This window comes from Centruroides sculpturatus, unplaced genomic scaffold, assembly GCF_000671375.1.
Source record: "Centruroides sculpturatus isolate CEXI.00-Female unplaced genomic scaffold, Cexi_2.0 scaffold655, whole genome shotgun sequence".
Classification (NCBI taxonomy): Eukaryota; Metazoa; Arthropoda; class Arachnida; order Scorpiones; family Buthidae; genus Centruroides; species Centruroides sculpturatus.
Genome location: NW_019385008.1, coordinates 397,684 through 420,390, shown reverse-complemented (window position 1 = coordinate 420,390; position 22,707 = coordinate 397,684). Strand labels below are relative to the sequence as shown.

Sequence of the window (22,707 nt, the reverse complement as noted above, 5' to 3'; positions counted from 1 at the left end):
ATATAAAAATTTTCGAATATATTTTAATACAAATTCTATACATTTTTTGTCTTTTGTAAATGTTAGAAATATCCCATTGTTTTTAAAAAAAATTGTTTAACAATTCATGTATTTGAATATAAGAAAAAATTAAGTTATCCAATCTATGTAAGTTAATATCAATTTAGAAACAAAATTAATACATAACGTTCTCTGGTAATATATTTCTACAGAATTCAATTCCCAGAATCATCCTTTTCCACAGATCATTTGCATTGGATTATCCAATTCATCAATTTACTATATAATTTAATTTGGATCTTTCGTTAATTAATTAATCGCAATCTATCAAAAATTATTTACTATGCAGAATGTTAATTATATATGCACCAAATACTTAATAGAAAGTTTCGTGACTACACGTAACAATAGTATATTTACGATTTGTTCAATATATTTTAATTTATATAAAGCGGTAATGATACATAGTTTATTATTTGCTATCTTCACTGCAACATATAATATTGAAACACTTCAAATCTTTTACACGCAAAGAACAGATTTGGTTCATTTTAATGACTACACAAATAAAAAATATTCTAGAAACTTTACTCTTGTGCGTAAACAATATACTGTTTTGCATTGAACAAACTTAGAAAACGAGAGTGTTATCTTATTATGTTTGTGAGAAAAACAAATTTTAGGATATGTTATCCTGCAGTAATTAATTACGTAATGCAGCATTTCAAAATAACAACGACTGCTTGTATAAGGACATACATGATCGCTGATTCGCTATTAAAAGAAGAAAGTTTGGTTAACCAATCGATTAGACGAACATTACTTTAAATACATTTTTCGAAGATCAATGTTCACTTAATTTCTAGCGATATAATACGTTCTATGACGTCAAAATCAGTCAACAGACAAGTTGTGCAACATATTCCTGTAATGTTCATTTCGGATGAGGAAACATGTTTGTAAATCAAAACTTCGTATAAAAATGGTGTAGTTATCTATATTATATAGAATTAAAATATGTAAAAATATGGTGTGCAAGAAACTACCTCTACACATTAAATTGACAAAATATTAATTTTTACTTCTGGACAAAGAGAATTACTTATGCCAATAAAATAAACACTTTATTCTTTAAATTATATATAAGAAATATTTTCTCAATTATTTAATTTATAAAAGTATAAAATTTTAAAATATAATTTGATATACATCCATTAATGTTACGATCAGTTACTATAAGGCGTCATACCAACATTTAAAGTAATACACTTATGATTGATGTATATTTTAATATAAACTGACAGTCCCCTCAGGATAGGTATTCGACCAATTTAATATAACATGAAGATATGTAAAGTGGTGCTGCAGTTTATTTCGTTGTCACAATCACAGCTGTATGGATATATTATACAGAAACTATTGTAACATAATATAGCCTTTAACTTATGACAAATAAATGTAATTAAATCCGAAAATTCGTCTCCACTAATTTCATGGTTTTTTTAGTTAAAAAGTCTTGACATTACATTGCATATAGGCCTACTAGTAGTCGAAAATTTATATAAAAAAATACTTTGAATATTCGTCCATAACAAATCAATATATTGTAAACAAATCTTAACTTTTGAAATTATATATTAAGGTTGTTAAACAGCAATTTCATTAAAATTTAATGAAAGCATACATAATAAATCACACTGAAAACTCATGCAGCTTCACAGTGTACAGTATATTTTATACACATTTAAAAATAAGTAAATTCGATAAATGAAACACGATAACTAAAATATGTCTAAAACAGAATGCGATGGTACCAACTAGAATTTTACATTATGGAAGATTTTCTTTAATAGAAAGCTTGCTTGACTATTTATGTATTCGGAAAAATAAGTTATANACGTAAAAATATGGTGTGCAAGAAACTACCTCTACACATTAAATTGACAAAATATTAATTTTTACTTCTGGACAAAGAGAATTACTTATGCCAATAAAATAAACACTTTATTCTTTAAATTATATATAAGAAATATTTTCTCAATTATTTAATTTATAAAAGTATAAAATTTTAAAATATAATTTGATATACATCCATTAATGTTACGATCAGTTACTATAAGGCGTCATACCAACATTTAAAGTAATACACTTATGATTGATGTATATTTTAATATAAACTGACAGTCCCCTCAGGATAGGTATTCGACCAATTTAATATAACATGAAGATATGTAAAGTGGTGCTGCAGTTTATTTCGTTGTCACAATCACAGCTGTATGGATATATTATACAGAAACTATTGTAACATAATATAGCCTTTAACTTATGACAAATAAATGTAATTAAATCCGAAAATTCGTCTCCACTAATTTCATGGTTTTTTTAGTTAAAAAGTCTTGACATTACATTGCATATAGGCCTACTAGTAGTCGAAAATTTATATAAAAAAATACTTTGAATATTCGTCCATAACAAATCAATATATTGTAAACAAATCTTAACTTTTGAAATTATATATTAAGGTTGTTAAACAGCAATTTCATTAAAATTTAATGAAAGCATACATAATAAATCACACTGAAAACTCATGCAGCTTCACAGTGTACAGTATATTTTATACACATTTAAAAATAAGTAAATTCGATAAATGAAACACGATAACTAAAATATGTCTAAAACAGAATGCGATGGTACCAACTAGAATTTTACATTATGGAAGATTTTCTTTAATAGAAAGCTTGCTTGACTATTTATGTATTCGGAAAAATAAGTTATAATATTTAAATTAATAATTAAAAACTGTTAGTTAAGCAGCTAGACTCGAATGAGATATGAGGCCACGCAAACATGTTTACAGAATGATGTGATAAAAAATATTCAATAAACGAGTTTAGGTTAGTTACCGTTGCCAAGTTCGGGTTACTACATAAATTACACAAGATTATTAGTCAAATTTGGTGCTGTTGCAGTGTATGAGGCTTGCTTGAGATCACAAGTAAAAGAGGTAATTAAATCTAATGACTAAATTAAATTAAACAAAATTTTTATAAGAATGTTAATAGATTTTATGGAGATGAATTCTAAAGCATTTGCATTATTTTAAAATTTTCTTAAATTTAAAGTAAATTATTCAGTCAAACTTAAAGATCTTGGGAGTACTCATTTTATCATGTTCCAGGAATAATAACTAAAAGTTCTATATTTTCCCTGTATTGAGGACAAGTCATAAGCGTTTAATTAGATTAGAAGTTGGTAGGCAGTTTATGCAATGTTGTAAGCTTGGAGTCGATAAACCATATCTGCTTTACGTATGTAAATATTTAAGAGAGAAACTGAGTTAACATGTTTTTGTCTCAAGGTCCATTTGTTTTTGTTGGAAAATACGAAAATATGTTTTTATAAATCAGTATTTATAAATTAATGAATTAATCTTGAAATGTTTATTATAATTTTTATAGAAACCTTATTATAAACTATTTTTCATTTATGATATAACGCTACTGGTGTTAGTTTTTAAAAATCAGAAACCAAATGAATAAAACACGATCGCGGATTTGAAACGAACAAACAAACTACAATATAGTTTTCAGGGATTTTCAATAATTTCACTGACTTCAAAATTACTTATTTACAGTTTTAATTGTAAATAAGTACAGTAGATACCCCAGTAAAACGTGTTCACATAATACGGATTCGTATATAATGGCAAAAAACTGTGACCGTATTCGTATAATCACGCTAAAAGAAACTTGTATAATACGGTAAAACGTCATTGCCGACTCGTGTCGCAACAGGATTGGTCGAATCTAGACAAAAAGCAAATATTGCGTTTAAACAAGCAGTGGACCTTCTAAAAATCATTTATTATTTAACTTCCATAAAAATTATATATACATTAATAATGTTTCCAAAGTCAGCGAATTTTTCGCAGAAAAATAACTTGTCAGGTAACACGTGCCTGCCGTTCGATGCGCCGTTTCGTCACAAAAACTTTTTGTGACAATATATATATTTGTGTGTGTGTATATATATATATATATATATATAGTGTATACAAATGCATTGCGATTTTCTTTTCTTGAATGTAAAAACAATAGATCTTTAATTAAATATAATACAGAAATAACTTTTTGCTTGTATAAATGGAAAAATATTTAGTTAAAAAAAATATGTTTATAGACAACGTTTAAAATTCTACAGCAGTATTATTTTTAGCTACCAGTAGGAAAAGTTTGTACTTAGTGCCTGTGAGGCCCACCAGTGGCCAAGTGGTTCTGTCACTAAACACTGGGGGTTCGGTTGCAGGTTCGTGTTGCGCTTGGACAGGCTGGCCACATGGAGTTTTCCAGTTTTCTCCATGTTTGTAACATCTGAATAGCGGCTATTTTCCCTTCCAAGACCTCCCGGAAGGCATTTTCCCTCGCGTAACATCGAGCCCTAGCGAAGGCAACGGGAAACCACTCTGGATGTAACTTTCCCTAGAAACACCTTGGCGCATTTCTAACTACTTACTAATCTACGCCAGGTGTCGCCGACGTCCGGAATCTGATATGGCGTACAAAGAGGAAGAAGCGCCTGTGTTTGAACAACTTTCATTATACTTTTTCTAGCAGCTGTGTCTACTATGGCTGGGTAACCGAGATTGCTGAGAAATCGTTAAAGGTAGATTAAAATCGCGATAAAATTTTTTCGCTCAAGAAAAATTTTTGAAAAAATTTGGAGACTTAAAAAACATCCAAAATTTCTACAAAAAAATAAAATTTTTTTGGAGGGCCCAAACGACCGCGTTTTATGAAACTCTATGGAGCTAGCCCGAGTTTTCTCGGGTTCGATTTAAAGGATTAAGCTTTATGCCATTTTATACTAATTAAAAATATAAAAACCTTTTAATAGAAAATTTTAATAAAACATGGCATCACACACAAATCTCTTTATTTTAAATATTTAAAGTCTTTGCAGACAACATTTAATTTTTTAAAAAATATTTTCGTTTTTTTTTGTCTTTTACACAATTGCACAACTATTTTATATTTTTAAAAAAACTCATTTTTTGCTTTAATAATACAAAAGTTATTTTCTAAATTATACTCGTAACAGCCGAGAAAATTATGCAACTCGTTGCTAGATTTAGTTTTTTAACTGTTGATTCTAGATATGTATAAACAATCAGTGACACACTTATTTAATGGCAGATACAAAGAGCTACCACTATATAAGAATGCACTTTTAGTGTCACGTGCCTTTAATACGTAAAATCCAAAAGATTAAATCTTGAGCCTACTACTCTAAGGGATCCAGGATAAGGAGCCGTCCTTAAATTACGTAAGGGCGATTTCGGCAATTCTAGTCCCACTCACCGCTGTGTAAGAAACCGTAATATTTTCTTTGATCCCCCCTCTCCTTCCATATTTTATGTAATATTTTGGCATGATTTTATACAAATTTACAGAAAAATTTAAAAATAAATTTTTAATGAAACCATAAAAACCTGAGGTTCAAAATATAGTTGATTAATATGTACTATTATTTATAAAAGACTTTATGTAAACAAATTTAAACATATAAAAATTTAATGAATTCGAATGAACAATTTTTTTTAAGAACTTTATTTTTTAATTATTAACAATATCGAGTGGATTATACTCGACTCACACTGGTGGCTGTGTACTATGCCGGACCAGAGTCAAGGCATAGCAACCAAAATGAAACTAAAATTAAATAAGTGTGTCAGTTTCAGTATCTGTATTCAGGAATTTCCTAACAATATGGCATGTATTCAATATAGTGGCCTTCTGTAGTGTGATGTATGTATTTCTATTCAATTGTAATGTTTCCAGGCTTTTGTGTAGTGTGTGTGGTATCACACCTGTACAGGAGAGAACAACAGGTACAATAAGCACCCTATCCATCCTTCACAGATGCCTTATTTCCTGGGCGAGTTCTGTGTACTTGATAATTTTTTTAGTGCACGTGTTTTGTACATTGTGAGTGTTTGGAATGTCTATGTCTATAATGTATGTGATTTTATTGTGTTTGTCAATGAATGTGATGTCTGGTCTGTTGTGGTAAATTGTTTTATCTGTGATTATGGCTCTGTCGTAGTACATTTTGTGCGTGTTGTTTTCCAATACTGTTCGTGGAATATACTTGTAGTATGGTTCGTGAATGTCTACTAATTTGTGTTTCTTTGCAAGCTCTTGGTGTATTATATATGCTACTTGATTGTGTCTATGTAAGTAATCTGTCAGTGCCAAGGCTGTCAACCAGAAGTAATGTGTTGTATAGTTTCTGGCATGATGTGACATTTTCTGCATGTGTCATTTGTGAGTGTTGTATTTTTGAGTATGTTTTTTCTGTACCTGATCCTGTATGGCAATTATGAATTCTTCTGTCTCCCCAAAGAAGCATCCTCGATCTAACCAGCTGTTTGACGCAGTTTTGTCAACAAATTGCTGGGCCAGGTCATAAGGATGCCTGCCATGGAGTGCCTTTTGAGCCCACGATTGCTTGATGTTGTCTATGCTTTATATATGTTGTTTCAAGTCTGTATGATGTGAGTGTAAATTTAATGGTGTGTTATGTGAGTGTGCTAGAGTTACTGCTATATGTATTTGTGATGTTTCTTGTTTCCTGTAGAAAAACTCTCGCAGTGACTGTATTTGTTGTAGTGAAGGTTAATGATGTCAATCAGGCCAAGTCAGCCATCTTTACGTGGAAGGGTTAATCTTTTTGTGGCTGATTTTGGGTGATGTTTTTATGCTTTATTATTATTATTGTTACCGCTAAAGCTCGAAATCCGTTAATGTGTACATTACCTAGCTAATCTGCAGATTAACTAGGGTGATCTGTTAAAGCTGCGAAAATTATTCCATTTCTCAAATTACCTAGGTAATCTGCGAATTACCTACTAGGCACTCGGTAAAGTGAAAATAAGATCTTTGCTGGAACAACAACAACGTTTCTTTCTGTACGCTTAAATTAACATAATGTTATTTATTTAATTTTCAATATCTAAAGAATCAAGTTAATACAATTAAACAATCAACAAATTAGTTGATTGAATCAATCATCAATCAATTAAAAAAAAATTTAATACAAAAATCAAACGGTTTAAAATATTATTACAATTAGGGAAATGAATTTGCAAAACATATGATAAAATTGTACTTACTTATTAGTGCAATCTAAAGATTGGTGACACTTTGAATTACATAGCGATTGGTTTTTGCGACGAGCACGCCTATTTGTGGTACATTTAGATTTGCAGTCACATTTTCTGAAACCCTGCCCAGTACCAAGGGATTGTTTAATTGCTGTTTGATGTAAAGATATTTCTACAGCAGAGACATCCATCTTCTTTCGTTAAAAATCTCTCTTTGCGAACACTGAATTCAAATTTTGCATACAATTGTTTTAAAATACCTGTTTTAGTATCAAGTTTATAAAAGCCATCCTCTGTTTTATGTCACATATTCTATAAAATTCTTTTTTTAGTCAAATTTCTAGACGAATTTTCTCAACTATAATTATTTCTAATGTTTGCTTTAGCCTGGACTTTCAACTATTAAGCGTTGTTTTAGATTGTTCGCAATGGCCAAAGTAAACATAAATACATACAGTAGTTACAAAGGTTGAAACGAATTTATGTCCTCTGGTGGTGTTTTAGATAAAAATATTAATAAAGAAAATTCTAAACTAAAATATATTTAACCAGTTTTTATTTATGTTAATGCTTACGTTATTATTTATTTAATTTTTTGAGATGAGTTTGACTAGGCTTTCTTTGAAATTTCTATTATTTGTGTTTCTTTCTTCGTAGAAGATTTTGATGTTGTATATACAGTATTAATATTACAATTATTTATGAGGCAATGATTATGGAAGACATATTGCATTCGGTGATATTTCATATCTGCTATTTGTTATTTTACTCGTATTTTCAATTTCCGTTTAGTTCCTTCAATATAGGTATTTGGATTTTCGCAAGTACATAGGATTTCATAAAAAAACGTTTTTAGTTTCTTCTATATTTACATTAGGTTTTCTCTTGTTTCTTTTATTGTTATTCAAGTTCGTAGTTTTACGTATTTGGGTGCTAATTTTATGTTTATTTTCTTCATTTGTTTATTAATTTTTTCGTATAGTCCCTTTATGTACGAAAACCATGTATATTTTATATCTGGATTATTTGTTTTCTGGATTTGTCTTTTATATGTGAATATTTCTTTTGTTTTTTTTTTCGCATGCATTACTCTCGTGATGTGTTCGTGTTCATGACGCTAATTGAAATATGCCAATTTTTTTTCCGGTGGTGTTCGCAAATGAACAACGCTACGATCATTACGTTTAAAAAATTTTGCTGCATAAGCTTACATTTTTACATAAACTGAGAATTTTAAATTTTTTAATCAAAAGTCCATTCATTTGTTATAGACGTCAGCTAACCTTTTTGAAAAAATCAGAATTAACAAATGAAACGAAAGACGTTGTTTAAAGAAAATTACATTAGATTGAAAGTTAGTGTCAAGGTCTGACACGCTGTGTGGAAATCATTAGCCCATTTTCGCCGCCACGTAATATGATGTTTATTTATGTGATACGTGTTTCCAGTACTTTATAAATAGTTTTTGATCAGTTTTTTCGACAGAATGAAGTTAATTAATTAATTATATTATATAAATTAAGGTTCTCTGAGGTTTATGAAAATACAGTACAAAATCCTATTGAAACGAAACATTTTCAATAATTTGAGTTAGCTTTTTTGACTGTGTCTTAATTCCTAAGTTCGCCACATACTCCGATTCGAATCAATCAGTTATCATTTCACGTACTGGTATAACCAGTGTATACAGACTATTCCACTGTACATACATATACTACATTATATAGATACAGTAGAGCGTCGATTATCCAAATCAATTGGGGACTGGGGTTGTTCGGATAACTAATATTTCGGATAACCGATTATGTACGAAAAAATAGTATAACGTCTTCCATGTTGAAATTTTTTTCCGTTGCATGTCGCTTTGCATTGAATTTTCGTCGATGTTAAGCCTAACGAAGACTATTGTATCGTTAAAACTTATTTTTTTATTTTGTACAAACAAAATGAATATATCGAAAAATATAAAAACAATAAAAAATTATACTTCAGATGTTAATTTTGTATCAAAAACGTAAAATAGTTGAGTAGGCCAACATATAGCCAAAGATTGCAGCGCCACAGAACTAGCGAAAATTTAAATTTGCCGACTGAAATTCTTTCGGGTAATCGACGCTCTACTGTATTTATTAATTCGGAACATGATAACTTCACATCCTCCAAAAATTTTTAATAATCTGGAATTGTTTTACTATTATACCGCATGCTATTGATATTATTCTTCGAACGTGTTCGTTAGTATATTATATCATTTGTACACAATACACGATATATGTCTACAGAGTATTATATGCAAAAAATTCATCGTTAACGTTGAATTAATGTAATATCTGTTTCACGAACATTTTACGGTTATTTACAATAATTTTAACAGTTTAATCTTATACAGTGTCATTTTGAAACTGATTACAGAGTGAGAAAACTTTAATTTTTTTTTATATCCGAGCATTTCTGTAAACATTGTGAATTATTTCTTCGTTGAATTTACAGAATCACACCATAAAAATATCGTAATGCATTAATATTTATTTTATATTTTAAAAATAATTAAACTATTTCTTATAGTTTTGATTTATTTCTATATAGAAGGATATTCGACATGTTACTTCAATTGAAGTTAAGTTTTTTGCTGATTACATATACTGAACCATATTACCCAAAGCTCTTTAAAAGTAAGTATTGTCCTGCAGTTATTTTTGCTATAAAAATTAAGATTTTTTATAATTGAAAATGCTAATTTATAGAAAATAAAGCTGACTTTTTGTGTGAATTACTGCAATGTGTTATTATCCTTTACATTAATTTAAAGGTTATTTGTATGTTCTGGATACATTATTTTGTTTATATTGGTATAAACAACAGTTTCTATTCAAAGTAAATACTACTCTATTCCAGAGGTGAGAATTGATAAATATGTGGCAGTAGTACACAATGTGCTAGTTAATATTGCATGTGCTAGGTAATGTGATAGTTAACATAATTCCTCTGGAATATGTCTTGCTTGATATATTGATATCTGTAAGTTCTTTTTATAATTTAATTGGATAGAACTTAAGATTATGTGCAATAAAAATTCTAATCGGATAAATGCATATTTCAATAAATCCAGAGTACAATAAGTTACAATAATTTGGTATTTTAAAAAAAGTTAAATTAAAAAATATATATAATTTTTTATATAATGCGAACGTAACTAGTGGGTTTGTGTGATAATTTCATAAATAATTCTAAATTTTGTATATTTATGTTATAGTATATTAATATGTCAAAAAAAGTAAACTGTAATGTAATATTTGGGAATTATATACTATATATTATTCGTTTTACTTCGGTTAATGTAGCTTATTTAAAAAGTTTTATGTTTTGTTAAGGTATTGCTGTTGAGAATTGTACCTTAGAATAAATGAAAGTTCAGACAGGTTATAATAAATTTAATATTAGTTATTTTTCATTAACATATGTCATTTTCTGAAGCTTCTTTACAGAAAAAGTGGGTCATGTTAGCCACTTTTAAATTGTCGTTTAAAATTTCTGTGAAGAAACTTTCTTCCTATCGTAAACATAAAATTTTTAAATTAAATTTGCAATAAATTCACTAAATCCAATAATAAGTCGGAATTAGTAAATTGAGTTCAGTTCTTGCCACTTATTCTGCAAAATGTTGTATATGAACAGTGCATTTTTTATGGCAGTTTCAATTGTCTTTTATTTATGAGTAGGTTATGTATATGGCGCTACCCGGATTTATAGAAGATAAAAATTTAAAATACACGAAATTTTTATTTTTACGTAAATCGATTTGAAAGAGAAAAATATTTGAGATTTTAAATGTAATAATTTTATTTTAATAGCATAAAAAGAAATTTTAATTTATATATAAAAATTTAATAAATTTTGGTCAGTCAATCAGGACAAGTAATCTAAATATATAAAATCACTTGTCCTGACTGACTGACTCACTGACTCACTAAATGACTGATTCATCATCGTACAGAGCAAACCGCTGAACCTAAAGAGGTGAAATTTGGTACACAGTTAGGGTACGTCATGAAAACCCACACTGAGAAGGGATTTTTCAAAATTTTCCTGCGAGGGGGAGAGACAGAAAATTAAGGCTTAACCGGAAAAACGGCTTCCACTGTACTATTTTAGATGCGACTTTTTGTTTTCAACTACGTTTTGTTTAATTGATTAGTTAGGTGTATTAAATTGATAACATTTCAGACATTGTTATAAATATTTTTATCTATTTCGATTTAAAAAATGTTCGAACCGTTTTAAATTCGAATTTGTTATTGCATATTGGTTCAGTTATATAACGATTGTAAACGTTCCGGAAAATTTATCAAATTGAAAATAGATCGTTTGTTTCTCGGCAATTCTCATTATTCTCAGCGGTAGGTGTTATATAACAATTACTATGGTTGTTGAAATACTGAATATAAATGGGGTTTGCTTGCAAAATCCGCGCGAGCGAAGCCCTGGGTAACAGCTAGTATTGTTATGAAAAAAAAAACAAACAAGTTTTCGTTAATATACATATTCTAAAATTTTAAATTAATGTAATTTTACAAATAAGTAAAATTTGTGTGAATTTCAGAATCTGTTTCGAGCAAATTAATTCAGGAAGAACACATTTTGCACGTTGTAGAAGAAGAATTCGTTTATCAACCTCAAGTGACTTTCTTTTATAATTCTGACGATCGGCGTTTTGCATTTACTGAAGTAATTAAGAAGTCAACTTTTATACAAGTAGAAAAAAGTTACGTTAAAATTGTAAGTTATTCATATTATTTATTTATTTAAACTGATTAAACATTTCATCCTTTAAATTTTTACTGAATAATTATTACTAGTCTGCAGTTTATAATATTGCCCAACTTTTCAATATTATAAAAATAGCGTTGTTAATGTTGTAGATTAAATGATTAATATGTTTTGTTTATCAAATATTATGTAACTAAATATTTAAAAAATGTTTAAATAAGTATTAATTGTCTTTTTGTAATTTTCTAATGTAAACCCCCCCTGTAACAAAAATTTTCTTATTACAATAAAGCATTTGTAATATATTAAAATAGCGTTGTTAATTATTATATTCATAATTTGTCGATCTGTTCCCAGTGACAAAGCCACCTAAATGAAAACTGTTTTTTTTTTGTAAAGTCTTCTTTGGAACCATTTTTGTTAGCAGATCGCTCAAATCTAGCACTGTCATATTTCTTCCAAGTAAAAAATCCACTGTTTTATTTAAATGTATTAATGAAAACTCAAATTTCTCTATATTTGAATATAATTTTACATGAAATTAGGAATAAAATACAATAATTAAAATATCTAGGAGTGGATACTTATAAAAAAATTTTGTTGTCGCTTGTTCACATTCAATTTTGGTTTTCTCAGAACAACAAGCTTTCATTTTACGTTTATTGTACAATTAATTGCATATATTCAATGCAACACATGGGCAATTCGCCAAAAAGAGAAACTCTACTGGTGGACTTTCCACTGGAATCTACTTTTTTTATACGTAGGAGTCTCTTTAAAAATTGCGAAAATTTTAAACAACCAATCTATGTTCAAAGCATGAACCATCACCAACTAACTTTGTTTAATTATTTTATTTACTCGCCCTCAGTAAGCTTTTTCTTTTCTATACGTGTAGTTTCTTAACTGTTGTTCACTCGTATGATCATTCAAAACTGTCACAAATCTTACTAAAACATAGGATCTTACAGTGTTTTTTAAATATGCTTAATAACGATCAATTCTCCGACGATTGCCTTGGGTATGGAAAAATGGAGCTATATAAGAGTAAATAACAATTGCTTAATGCCAAGGAGTAATCCATGCTCCTTCAACGGCGTGGAAATACGCCATAGAAAAAGAAATGGGAATAAAAACACTTAAACATGTGGCAGTGGTATTTTAACTAGTTTAATAAATATTTTCGTTATATTAGTTTATTTTTATATGTGTTTAATTTTATATTATGTAAGTATTTTGTTAATTATTTAATATTTTACTGTTTAATGTATAGTTTTTAAAAATATGTTTAAAATTCTTTAAATTTAAAGAGTGTTCGAAAAACTTTGTGTTCGATTGTAGAACAAACTCCTGAGGATGGCCTATTATAAATAGGCTGAAAGCGTTTAAGTATTAAATTAATAGTAAGCTCAGCAAGTGTTTGGTGTTTGATTAAATTTGTATGCTTAATACTTTGTATAGTGTTTTTTAAATGTGCTTAATATTTGCACTATAAATAATTATTTATTTCGACAGTATTTATTCACTAGTATGACATGTTTTTACGTTTATTGCACGATAGAAACATAGTAATCTACTTGCTATGGACTATTTGATTTGCTCTATTACTTCATTCCCAACTAGCTGCAATGAATTTCTTAATTTAGCCAACTACATTAGTTTTAAAGTTTGTGTTATATCAGTTTCAGATTTCGAATCCGATCACTCTGTTTACTTTCCTCACATATTTTAACTATTATTTGCAAATTTAGATTCATTTCTGTGTTTATTCGATAACGTGTAATCTAGAAACATTTTTCATTTTCGTTATTCTATAAAATACCCAGTTATTTTAAGAAATGCCTACGTGGTTTACATAAAGTATAGAATAAATTAAACATTGCATACTTTAACTTGTTATTCGATCGAATAGCCAATTATTTTATGAATTAACTAATCAGTGTCGATTAGAATATTAAATGAAATAATAAAATAAATGTTCTTCCCTTGGTATAAATGTTTTTGACATTTCCACTTTCCTGCACACCCTAACATAGCTTCGTTTTTTATAAATAAGCACTCGTACAAAATGCATACCCACTAGGAAAACAATACATGAGATTTCGTAGTGTTTAAAGAAATTGCACGATTGTGTATTTTTGTAAAGAAACATCTAACGAAAACTTTTCAACTTTCTTTTTCTTTACAAATTATTTTCGCATTCTATGCATAGTCTGTATATAAATTCTGCTGTAAATTCTGTGATCATTACAGGTCTAATGTACTTACAATAGTAGAATATTAAACTATATCTACCTCTGTAGATGTAAAATTATTTGATTTTCTGGGCATCAAAATACAGTAATTTTGTGGTCATCATCGGTTCCGCCGAACCAACAATACAGACTAATGGACTGTTGAGATCGCTCGACATAGCTGAAGCACACTATTCTCTTGAAAATTTTCGATTCCTCTGATTCATTTATTTATTTCCCACTTTGGTAGGTTATTGTATAAATGTAAACTAAAATGCTTTATAACAAGTTCAACTTACTTTTGTTAATGACGTTAAGTAATCTTTTTTTATTGTTATTATTATATAAATTATATTTTATAACCTATTTATTTCTGTATTTTTTAAATGGTTAATATTATTAAACGTTTTAGTGCGAAGATTATAATATGACTTCTTGTAATATGTACAATAGGACAAAAATAATTGAAAAGAAATCGTTAATACCAGACATAATAAAAATCTATTTAGGTCCCGTAAGTATAAATAAACTTTACGTATAATTGTTCTTATCTTTTTGCAATTTAAAATAAGGTAGCATTATGTATATATAATGTTGTAGTATTTCAAATACAATATGAATCTGAATGTATGTTTAGAATTCACTATATTTTAGTTTTATAATATTTGTGTCTTAATGTGCATAATATTTTAAATGATGTTACGCACATCGTCGATTTTCCTGCATAACTCATTAATACCTTTTACCCACTTTTTATATACTAAAATTTTTATTACTTATATTTGTACCTGACAATGTGAGATTAGCCGGGGGCAAAGGGGCAATCACGAATGACCACTTACTTGGCCACAGGTCGGTGAGACTTTATCTTGTTGTCTGTTGGATGGTTCCAAGATAAATTTTCGGCGGGATTGCAAGATCTAGCCGACGTCAGGATGCTGACACCAGTTTGGATACAGTTAACCGCGTCCTAACCCACAAATAGTAACCAAAAGTTAAATAGGAGGGTCTAAAATTATCGAGTGGAAAGGTCGAAAACACGTCGATAAGTGTCAAAGGTGAGCCGTGATCGATGTCTTTCTTTCTTATATAAAGATTCGAGTCGTCGTCTTCTATGGGAAAGTTCGCTTTAGGCTGTTCTAGATATGACGGGACCGAAGTATTCTCTTTCGTTCGTTGAGACCGTATTGTGATTGCCGTTCTGGAGATAACTACTGGGAACTAGGTGGTTGTCACCGGCGTGTGGCTGTCAAACAAAATAAAAAAATAAAATTATGTGAATAAATTTTACAGCGTTTGATGAGTTTAGCAACACTCCAAAAACGATACATTTAATGCCCTGTAATATATAATAAAGAAAGAATAACGTATATTTATAATTAATGTTTCGCAACGTCCCGTTACAGAATACCTAAATTTTACTGCATCAAATAGCATAAGTCTGCAGAGGCTTAATACATGATATCAGTAATACATTTGGCAAGTTTAAAACTGTAAAAAGGGTTTAGCACATTGCTACAATATGATATCATGATTATTCTGAATTACGAGCTTTTACATGCAATTGGAAATGAATCACGAGATCTACTCACATTAGCGAAAATTATATAAAAAGAGCTCGAACAATAGGACGTTGTGAAGAAGCTGTGAAGTCGTTTTACTGTATTCAATGTACAAGACAAAATAATATATAGATATATTGCAACTTTTCCAGAAATTTTCAGTAACGTGCGGAAGCCAAATTGATTCAGGCAAAATTACTTTTCTGAAACTTGTTGCACCAGTCATCATAAAACAACTAAATTGTTTTTTGCAGCAAAGAGAAATTTGCTTATAAAGAAAGAAGGAAGAAAAGTTATCGTAGCAACATTAATTATTTATCTGAAGACTTCAATTAAGTCTTGTTCGCTGATGAAGTCGCTTTTTTATTTACTCGGATGCTCTACGATTGCTTCGTGTCAGATGATAGCAAGCATAAGGCAAAAATGTCTGTATATGTAATACATTAAATTTGAAATTATTTACGGTGTTGTAATCATGGTGCAGTAACAGAGAAATAAGAGAATTATATTTTTTTCACGATGATGAATACAGGTAAATTTGACGAACATAACGGCATTGATATCATCAGAAATTTCTTTTTATCACGAAACTTGGATTTTTTGTATCACGTTGCTTATTGTCATAAAATAAGTAAGACTCAGAACAATTAAAAATTTTATAAATATTTTAATTTTCTTTAGTTGAATGTTGGTATTTGTACTGTCAGGTCAAAACTTGCATCCGCTAAAAATCAGAAATTCTAATTGTTTGCTCTTCATACCAGTAGACCCCCCTATAACACTGTTGATTATTCCGTTTTATATAAATTCCATGTTGTACGAGTCACTTAGATTTTACAAATACGTGAACCGTTCACAGCCCGGCACACGTATTTGTAAAATCTAAGTGACTCGTACAACACGGAATTCATATAAAACGGAATAATCAAGTGTTATAGGGGGGTCGACTGTATACAGGTCATTTTTCGCTTTGTATGTAGAAAGCGAATAATCATCTTTACAATAATTATAAATATTTTTCTTTTGGAACAGTAACTCTGTATTTTCAAGTAGTTTTCCTTTTCTTTTTCATTTACTTCCCGAACTTTCATTTTTAATGCGGCACCACGTTTGTCGATCTGCACATAAGTACTTCAACAGATAAATATTCTTGTTTGTTTGTCTGTTAATCAAATGCAAAACACAAAGATGACAAACCCGTATACCTCTACACATGAATAATATCTGTTCTGGTTCTATGTTATTCGGATTCCCGATAAACTTCTGTTACCTGATCTTTCTTTAAATCTTGTAGACTTATTAATACTTATTAAGATTATATTTATACTTTATATATATAAAGAGTATATGCACAAGAATTGTGATAGGAGAAACAGGGACTATGTGTCACAGTTTTTAGTCATTTCTAATTTTAGGCTCTATAATATCAATTTATTTAAGTGAAAATGTATTCACCAACTTATGTTTTTATTTAGTTTATAATAAATATATGAACATTTAATCATTTTTTGTCATAGTTATTTTAGAAACTATGTTACCCTGTGACATCATATTCTTAGACAGGGTATATTGTCATAAGTTATATGTAGTCTAATTTCTCACATTTCCTGATTATATTTTGGCTATGTTAAATATGCCTAATATTACATTTACTCGTGTCACTTTTATAACGAAAATAGATTATTAATTTACAATTTTTTATTCTGCGAAAGACAAGTAACTCGAATCTTTACATATTGTCTACAGAGTCACAAATGTGACAAACATAATATGGATTTACATCCGTACATAACCCGTAAAACCCAACTCTCACCACAAACCAAACAGAAATTTTTATCTTTTTCTTCTGATGAGTCAGACTTGGTGACAAGTTGCCCCAAATGAACTTTCTTAACAAATCGGTTCATAGTTTTTAACATCAAACTTAAAAATTCGATTGTTTGTAATGTATGTATACATTAAAGACCCAGCTAAAAGGAAAAATTCAGTTCTTACTCACCTTTTACTAATTGCATGTTTCCAAACTGCACAAGACACGATGCATTAAAATATACGCAAGTTGCTGTAAATTTTTTAACCTCTAATTAACGGAAAACAATGCGACAAATATAATTCAAATTTTGTTATGATATAGGCGAGAGGAAAATGAACCTACACCTAGATGACATGAACGATTCAGTTTTAATTATATAGGCGAGATTTGCACTATGACGATATGCCCCTTGTGACAACTATCTGCGTTTTCGCCTACTCTACCGTAATGTATTCATACAGGAACCTGTCACTCACTGTAAAAATGTACTTTCTTTGATATTTGGTTTGTCATAAATGCATTTCAGGCGATGTTCCTCATCAGTCTGACAAGGAATGTACAGTACACAAAATATGTAATTAACAAGCAATGACACAGTATAATTACAGTAGATAAACTCATATATAACAAAAGCAATATACTTTTTCAAAATATAAATGTAAAAATAATCATATCAGTTGTAAAGGGATAAAAACGGTTATGGAGACTAGTAAAAATATTATACATTTCAACTTCACACAATCAGCATGATTTGTACAATTTTTGCCATTTCTTTACAATATTAAACTCTATTTTTACTTTTCTGGCTCAAAAAACGACCTGTCAAGAGTTTTAGTTTCGGACTCAGTGAACCATTAAATATCGAGAAATGCAAAAAATTTTGGTTTTTTCTGTATGTGTAAACATATTAGTGTGTTTAAATGGCACGACTTTATTTACACTATTTGAAGCTTAGTAACTTCTGCAACTCTCTGCTAAAATTTTCTGAAATTTTGCAGGGAAATATTAGTAGAAATAATAAGATTAAATTTTGTTAGTTATGAGTCGAAAGAGTGAGAAAATAGGGGGGGTTCGTGTGCTAAGTAGGGTCAGAGTAAATAACGATTTTACAGGTTATTCGTATTTATAGAATCTCTCAAATACGTTGTACGTGAGAGATTCTATAAATACGTAATAAATCTCTCACATACGTTGTATGTGAGAGATTCTACGCATTCTGTTTACAGTTTTAGTTCTAAAAAATTTTAAATAATTCAGTAGCTTTCTATTGAAAACATTTCTAATTAAACGAAAATTATCTGCTTTAGAAACATTTTTAGAAAGAATTCTTAGATATTTTTGGAAAATTGTTTCTTATAACGAAGAGAAAGAATTATAAAACATTTAAAATGAAATTTAAACTATAGATTTACAAACAATAATATTTAGAATTAAATAATGATTATAACTTATTTTATAGGAATGTTTCATTAACAAAGAGATAAGTACATATATTCGGAGATATTTTCACCTATTAGCAGATGGTCTTCATTCTAAGTATGTTTTTTTTTCATAGTATAAGAAAATCGACATTACATTAATTAAAATTAATTTCACGGTAAACGAAATTAGTTGTCTGAAATTCATTTTGTTTTTTTTTTTCTTTTAGGTTGGGAAACAGTATTTCTCTGAGCGATGTAAGAAACCTATATTCAGCATTTATACGCTGTTAATACGTATTTCAATAATTTTATTTTATTCATTAGGCAGACATCGCCGTTTCTGTTGAAAATATCAGAGAAACTTACTTGTCTTATTCTTCTTCCATAAAGCATAGTCCAACTACATTTGCAATACGTGCTGCACTACCTATAGATAAAGCATTTATCTTGGTAAAACCTTTCGATGTAATGGTAATGTTTTAAAAATTATTATTATCTTTATATATTAAAAAACATATTTTTCACTATACGAATCGAAATTTACATGGCGTAAGAAATATTAAATATTTGATAACTTATTAAATTCACTGTTTAGTAGTTTAAATCGATGCAACACTTTTGCCATCTGCGAATAGAAATATGCTTTTAAGAAAAATATTTTTAATTTATTTAACATATAAATATGAAAACCCTTTCTAGCAACGTGATAGATATTAGATGAAAAATTAAAAAACTACGCGGCCAGAGTTTTGGCGAAGCAAAAACTCGAATCCAACTGTTCAGTGTTGTTTGGCCGTTGCTGGGCTATAACAAATCTATCTGTTCTGTATCGAATGTTTAATGAAACTATAAAACATTTAATTTCTTAACCAGAGCAAATGTGCCTATGATTTAGCTTTTAATAATTTTAAAACTTTATAAAATAATATACCCTAGGACTTGTCAACAACGGCCATTCAAGAAAATATCAAATAACGTATAAAGTGCTTTTTGTTTGGAAGTTATGTAATATACAGAAAAACATTCCTGAATATTAACGGCTACAATTTACAGATGATCGTTATTGCAGGTTTGGCTGTATAAACATTATTTTAAAAAATGCAAAATGATTATGAAAATTTTGTGTTTCAGATTTGGATATGTATTCCTTTTTCTTTCTTTATAATTTTGTATACTTAGTATGGAATAATGAAAAAAGAGAACGAGTATAGAAGCATGGAGATGCCAAAATTATCCATTTTACTTTGGATTATATTGAGAAGCTTTCTTCGACAAGGTGAGTATATTATACTCTGCACGACGTCAATTTTTCATAGACAAAATATATAATAATAATAATGTGTAAGAGTAGAGTCGTGAAATATTTTGTGAGTAATGAATTGTGATGTCGTTATTTTTAATAATAGTTGATTGAAATTAGTATCATAAGTATGTTTACATGTGTTCGTTTGTAGTTTTTGTTTACTTTCGTTTATTTTTTAGAGAAATTTATGAAATGGTTGTCTTATGTCGGTATTTATATACGATAATTTTATTTTAATGAATTTCTCATTTTTAGCGTTTTTCACGCTCAATTGCTGCGACATGTGACGCTTAAAAAAATATTGTATAATAATTTAATAAGAAATCGATAATATCCAAAACTAAAACATTATTTCCTACTATTATTTCAGTATATTAATATTTTTATTTTCCAGACACAAATATAAATCATTATGTTTCTATTACGTTTCGTATCTTGATTGGCTGTTGGATCCTGATTGCATTTGTCCTGACATCGGCATACGTCGGCACTTTGCCATCGTTCATGCCTAATCCTGGAACCGAAACCATTCTTCAGACATTTCGGGAATTGGCTCAATCAGTAAAAGAAAAACGGTAGAATATCAATTTCTTCGTGTACAGTCTGGAACATTTTTTTTTCGATGGCCTTAATTACGACGTACGTATTATTTTATAAAAGTAACTTTAGTTTAAAATTCAGAATACAAAAGTATTCCAAAGAATCGTTTAATATGATATTAATTGTGAATTTAGGATTAAAATTAACAAACAAACAAAATTGTATAATTACATAAATTATATAAATATCAATTGTTAATATCACAGAGCTGGGAACGTAACAACACTTTTTCTGAGATAATAAAGTTTTGAAATGTTCGTTCTTTTCGGAATTGTTATTCACGTTATTATAAAAAAAATTTAAGAAAGATTAATCTTATTATTTTTCTGAAACGTACTTCATACGTCGTTGTGAGTAAAAAGAATGTAGTCTTGATAATCAAAATGATTCCCTAGTTCAGGGGTGGCGAACCTATGGCANACACGTGTCGGGCTGTGATTGGAACGACTCGTAAGAAATCAGATTCCTAAAGAATGGAACGTATCTATGATCTTATAGGGGGGTAGACTGTAATTATAAAGACCATGTATTTCAGACATAATCACGTATCATTTACACATGTTAATTCTATAAGTAGAGATTGTATGTGTAATATTAGTTCGATAAAATGAATTTTAGCAGTTTCTTCAAGAAATTATAAAACATTCAAATGGTTTACGTTTTATGACAGTTTAGTTTAGTTAATCAAGTTTTAGTTAATTAACTGCGGATTTAAGTAAAACGTTTAAAATATTTCAGAACATTTCAATTGATTATCGACTGGTGTCGATAACTCAAACACGAATACAAAGGAAACTTGTACGAAGTAATTTCCATTTAACAGATTTCAAAGCAGAGTTTGCAATTTACTTGGCAGTAACTTATGCAATATTTATACATTCGAATGGAAGACTAATTTATGTTTAAAAAATTATCGAAAAATTATTTTAAAAAACAAGTAATAATATTTAATAGTTTAACTAACGAAAAATTAATTATAATTAAATATGTTTATACATAAATTCTAGAGCATTATGAATTTGCAACTGCAAGATCAATTTTTTATTTAAATTTTTATCTTGTGTGTGGATATTAATGTACACGAATTTCATTTTAAACTAGGATAAAAATAATACTAATCCAATTGAATAAGTTTTTCAGATTAACAAAGATGTGATTTATATTAATTGTGTACATATTTATTTATGCTGTAACGTTCTAACTACATGTATATTTCAACTAAAAATTATTAAGACTTTACTTATCAAGACCAATAGTCACAGTAAGGTTCCGATGTATCTTTGTTTCGTACTTAAATTTATATGAAAAAGATTCACAACTTTCCAGACTGATACACTGAAGCAAGAGTTCAGAATTACACAGGACAATTTTTCATTACAAGTTTAATGCGTACTTACGATTTTCAGCACTTTCTCTTCAACTTTAACTACAGAAGAAGCATTTATTCGAGTGTCAACAGGATGCATCTGATTCCAGAAAGTAGGTGCATATCGTAAGCTTATCTTTAATGTTCTGATGTATTTTGGTGTACATGGTTCGTAACAAGACACTGCGGTAACCACTCCTTTTTCATTACGTAGGTACGGTATGTCTCCTGAAAATAATCGTTTTTTGTATATTTAAAAATTTAGTAGCTCCATTAATTCTATTTATGGATGAATTTATACTCACTGAATAGTGTTTCATTACATATATATTAGAAAAACACGTATAATAATATAATATTTATTGTACTTACACCTGAAATATAATAAATAATTTTAATATATTAGTAATATTGAAAGAGCTTAGATTTATAACTTTATCATAAACTTTATCTTAAATGCAGGAAATAATATTACAGTA

General features: G+C 28.8%; 1 protein-coding gene across 1 annotated transcript in view; it reads left to right on the top strand.

Annotated features, from left to right (window-relative positions):
- The window catches only part of LOC111633331 (zinc finger protein 813-like), a 42,112-nt gene that overhangs the window by 12,285 nt on the left and 7,120 nt on the right, over positions 1-22,707 (top strand). The window contains exons 2-5 of the mRNA XM_023377880.1: positions 11,763-11,887; positions 18,998-19,074; positions 19,187-19,214; positions 19,284-19,430. Of these exons, the coding sequence (XP_023233648.1) occupies positions 11,763-11,887; positions 18,998-19,074; positions 19,187-19,214; positions 19,284-19,430 (377 nt within the window). The remainder of the gene's footprint in view (positions 1-11,762; positions 11,888-18,997; positions 19,075-19,186; positions 19,215-19,283; positions 19,431-22,707) is intronic.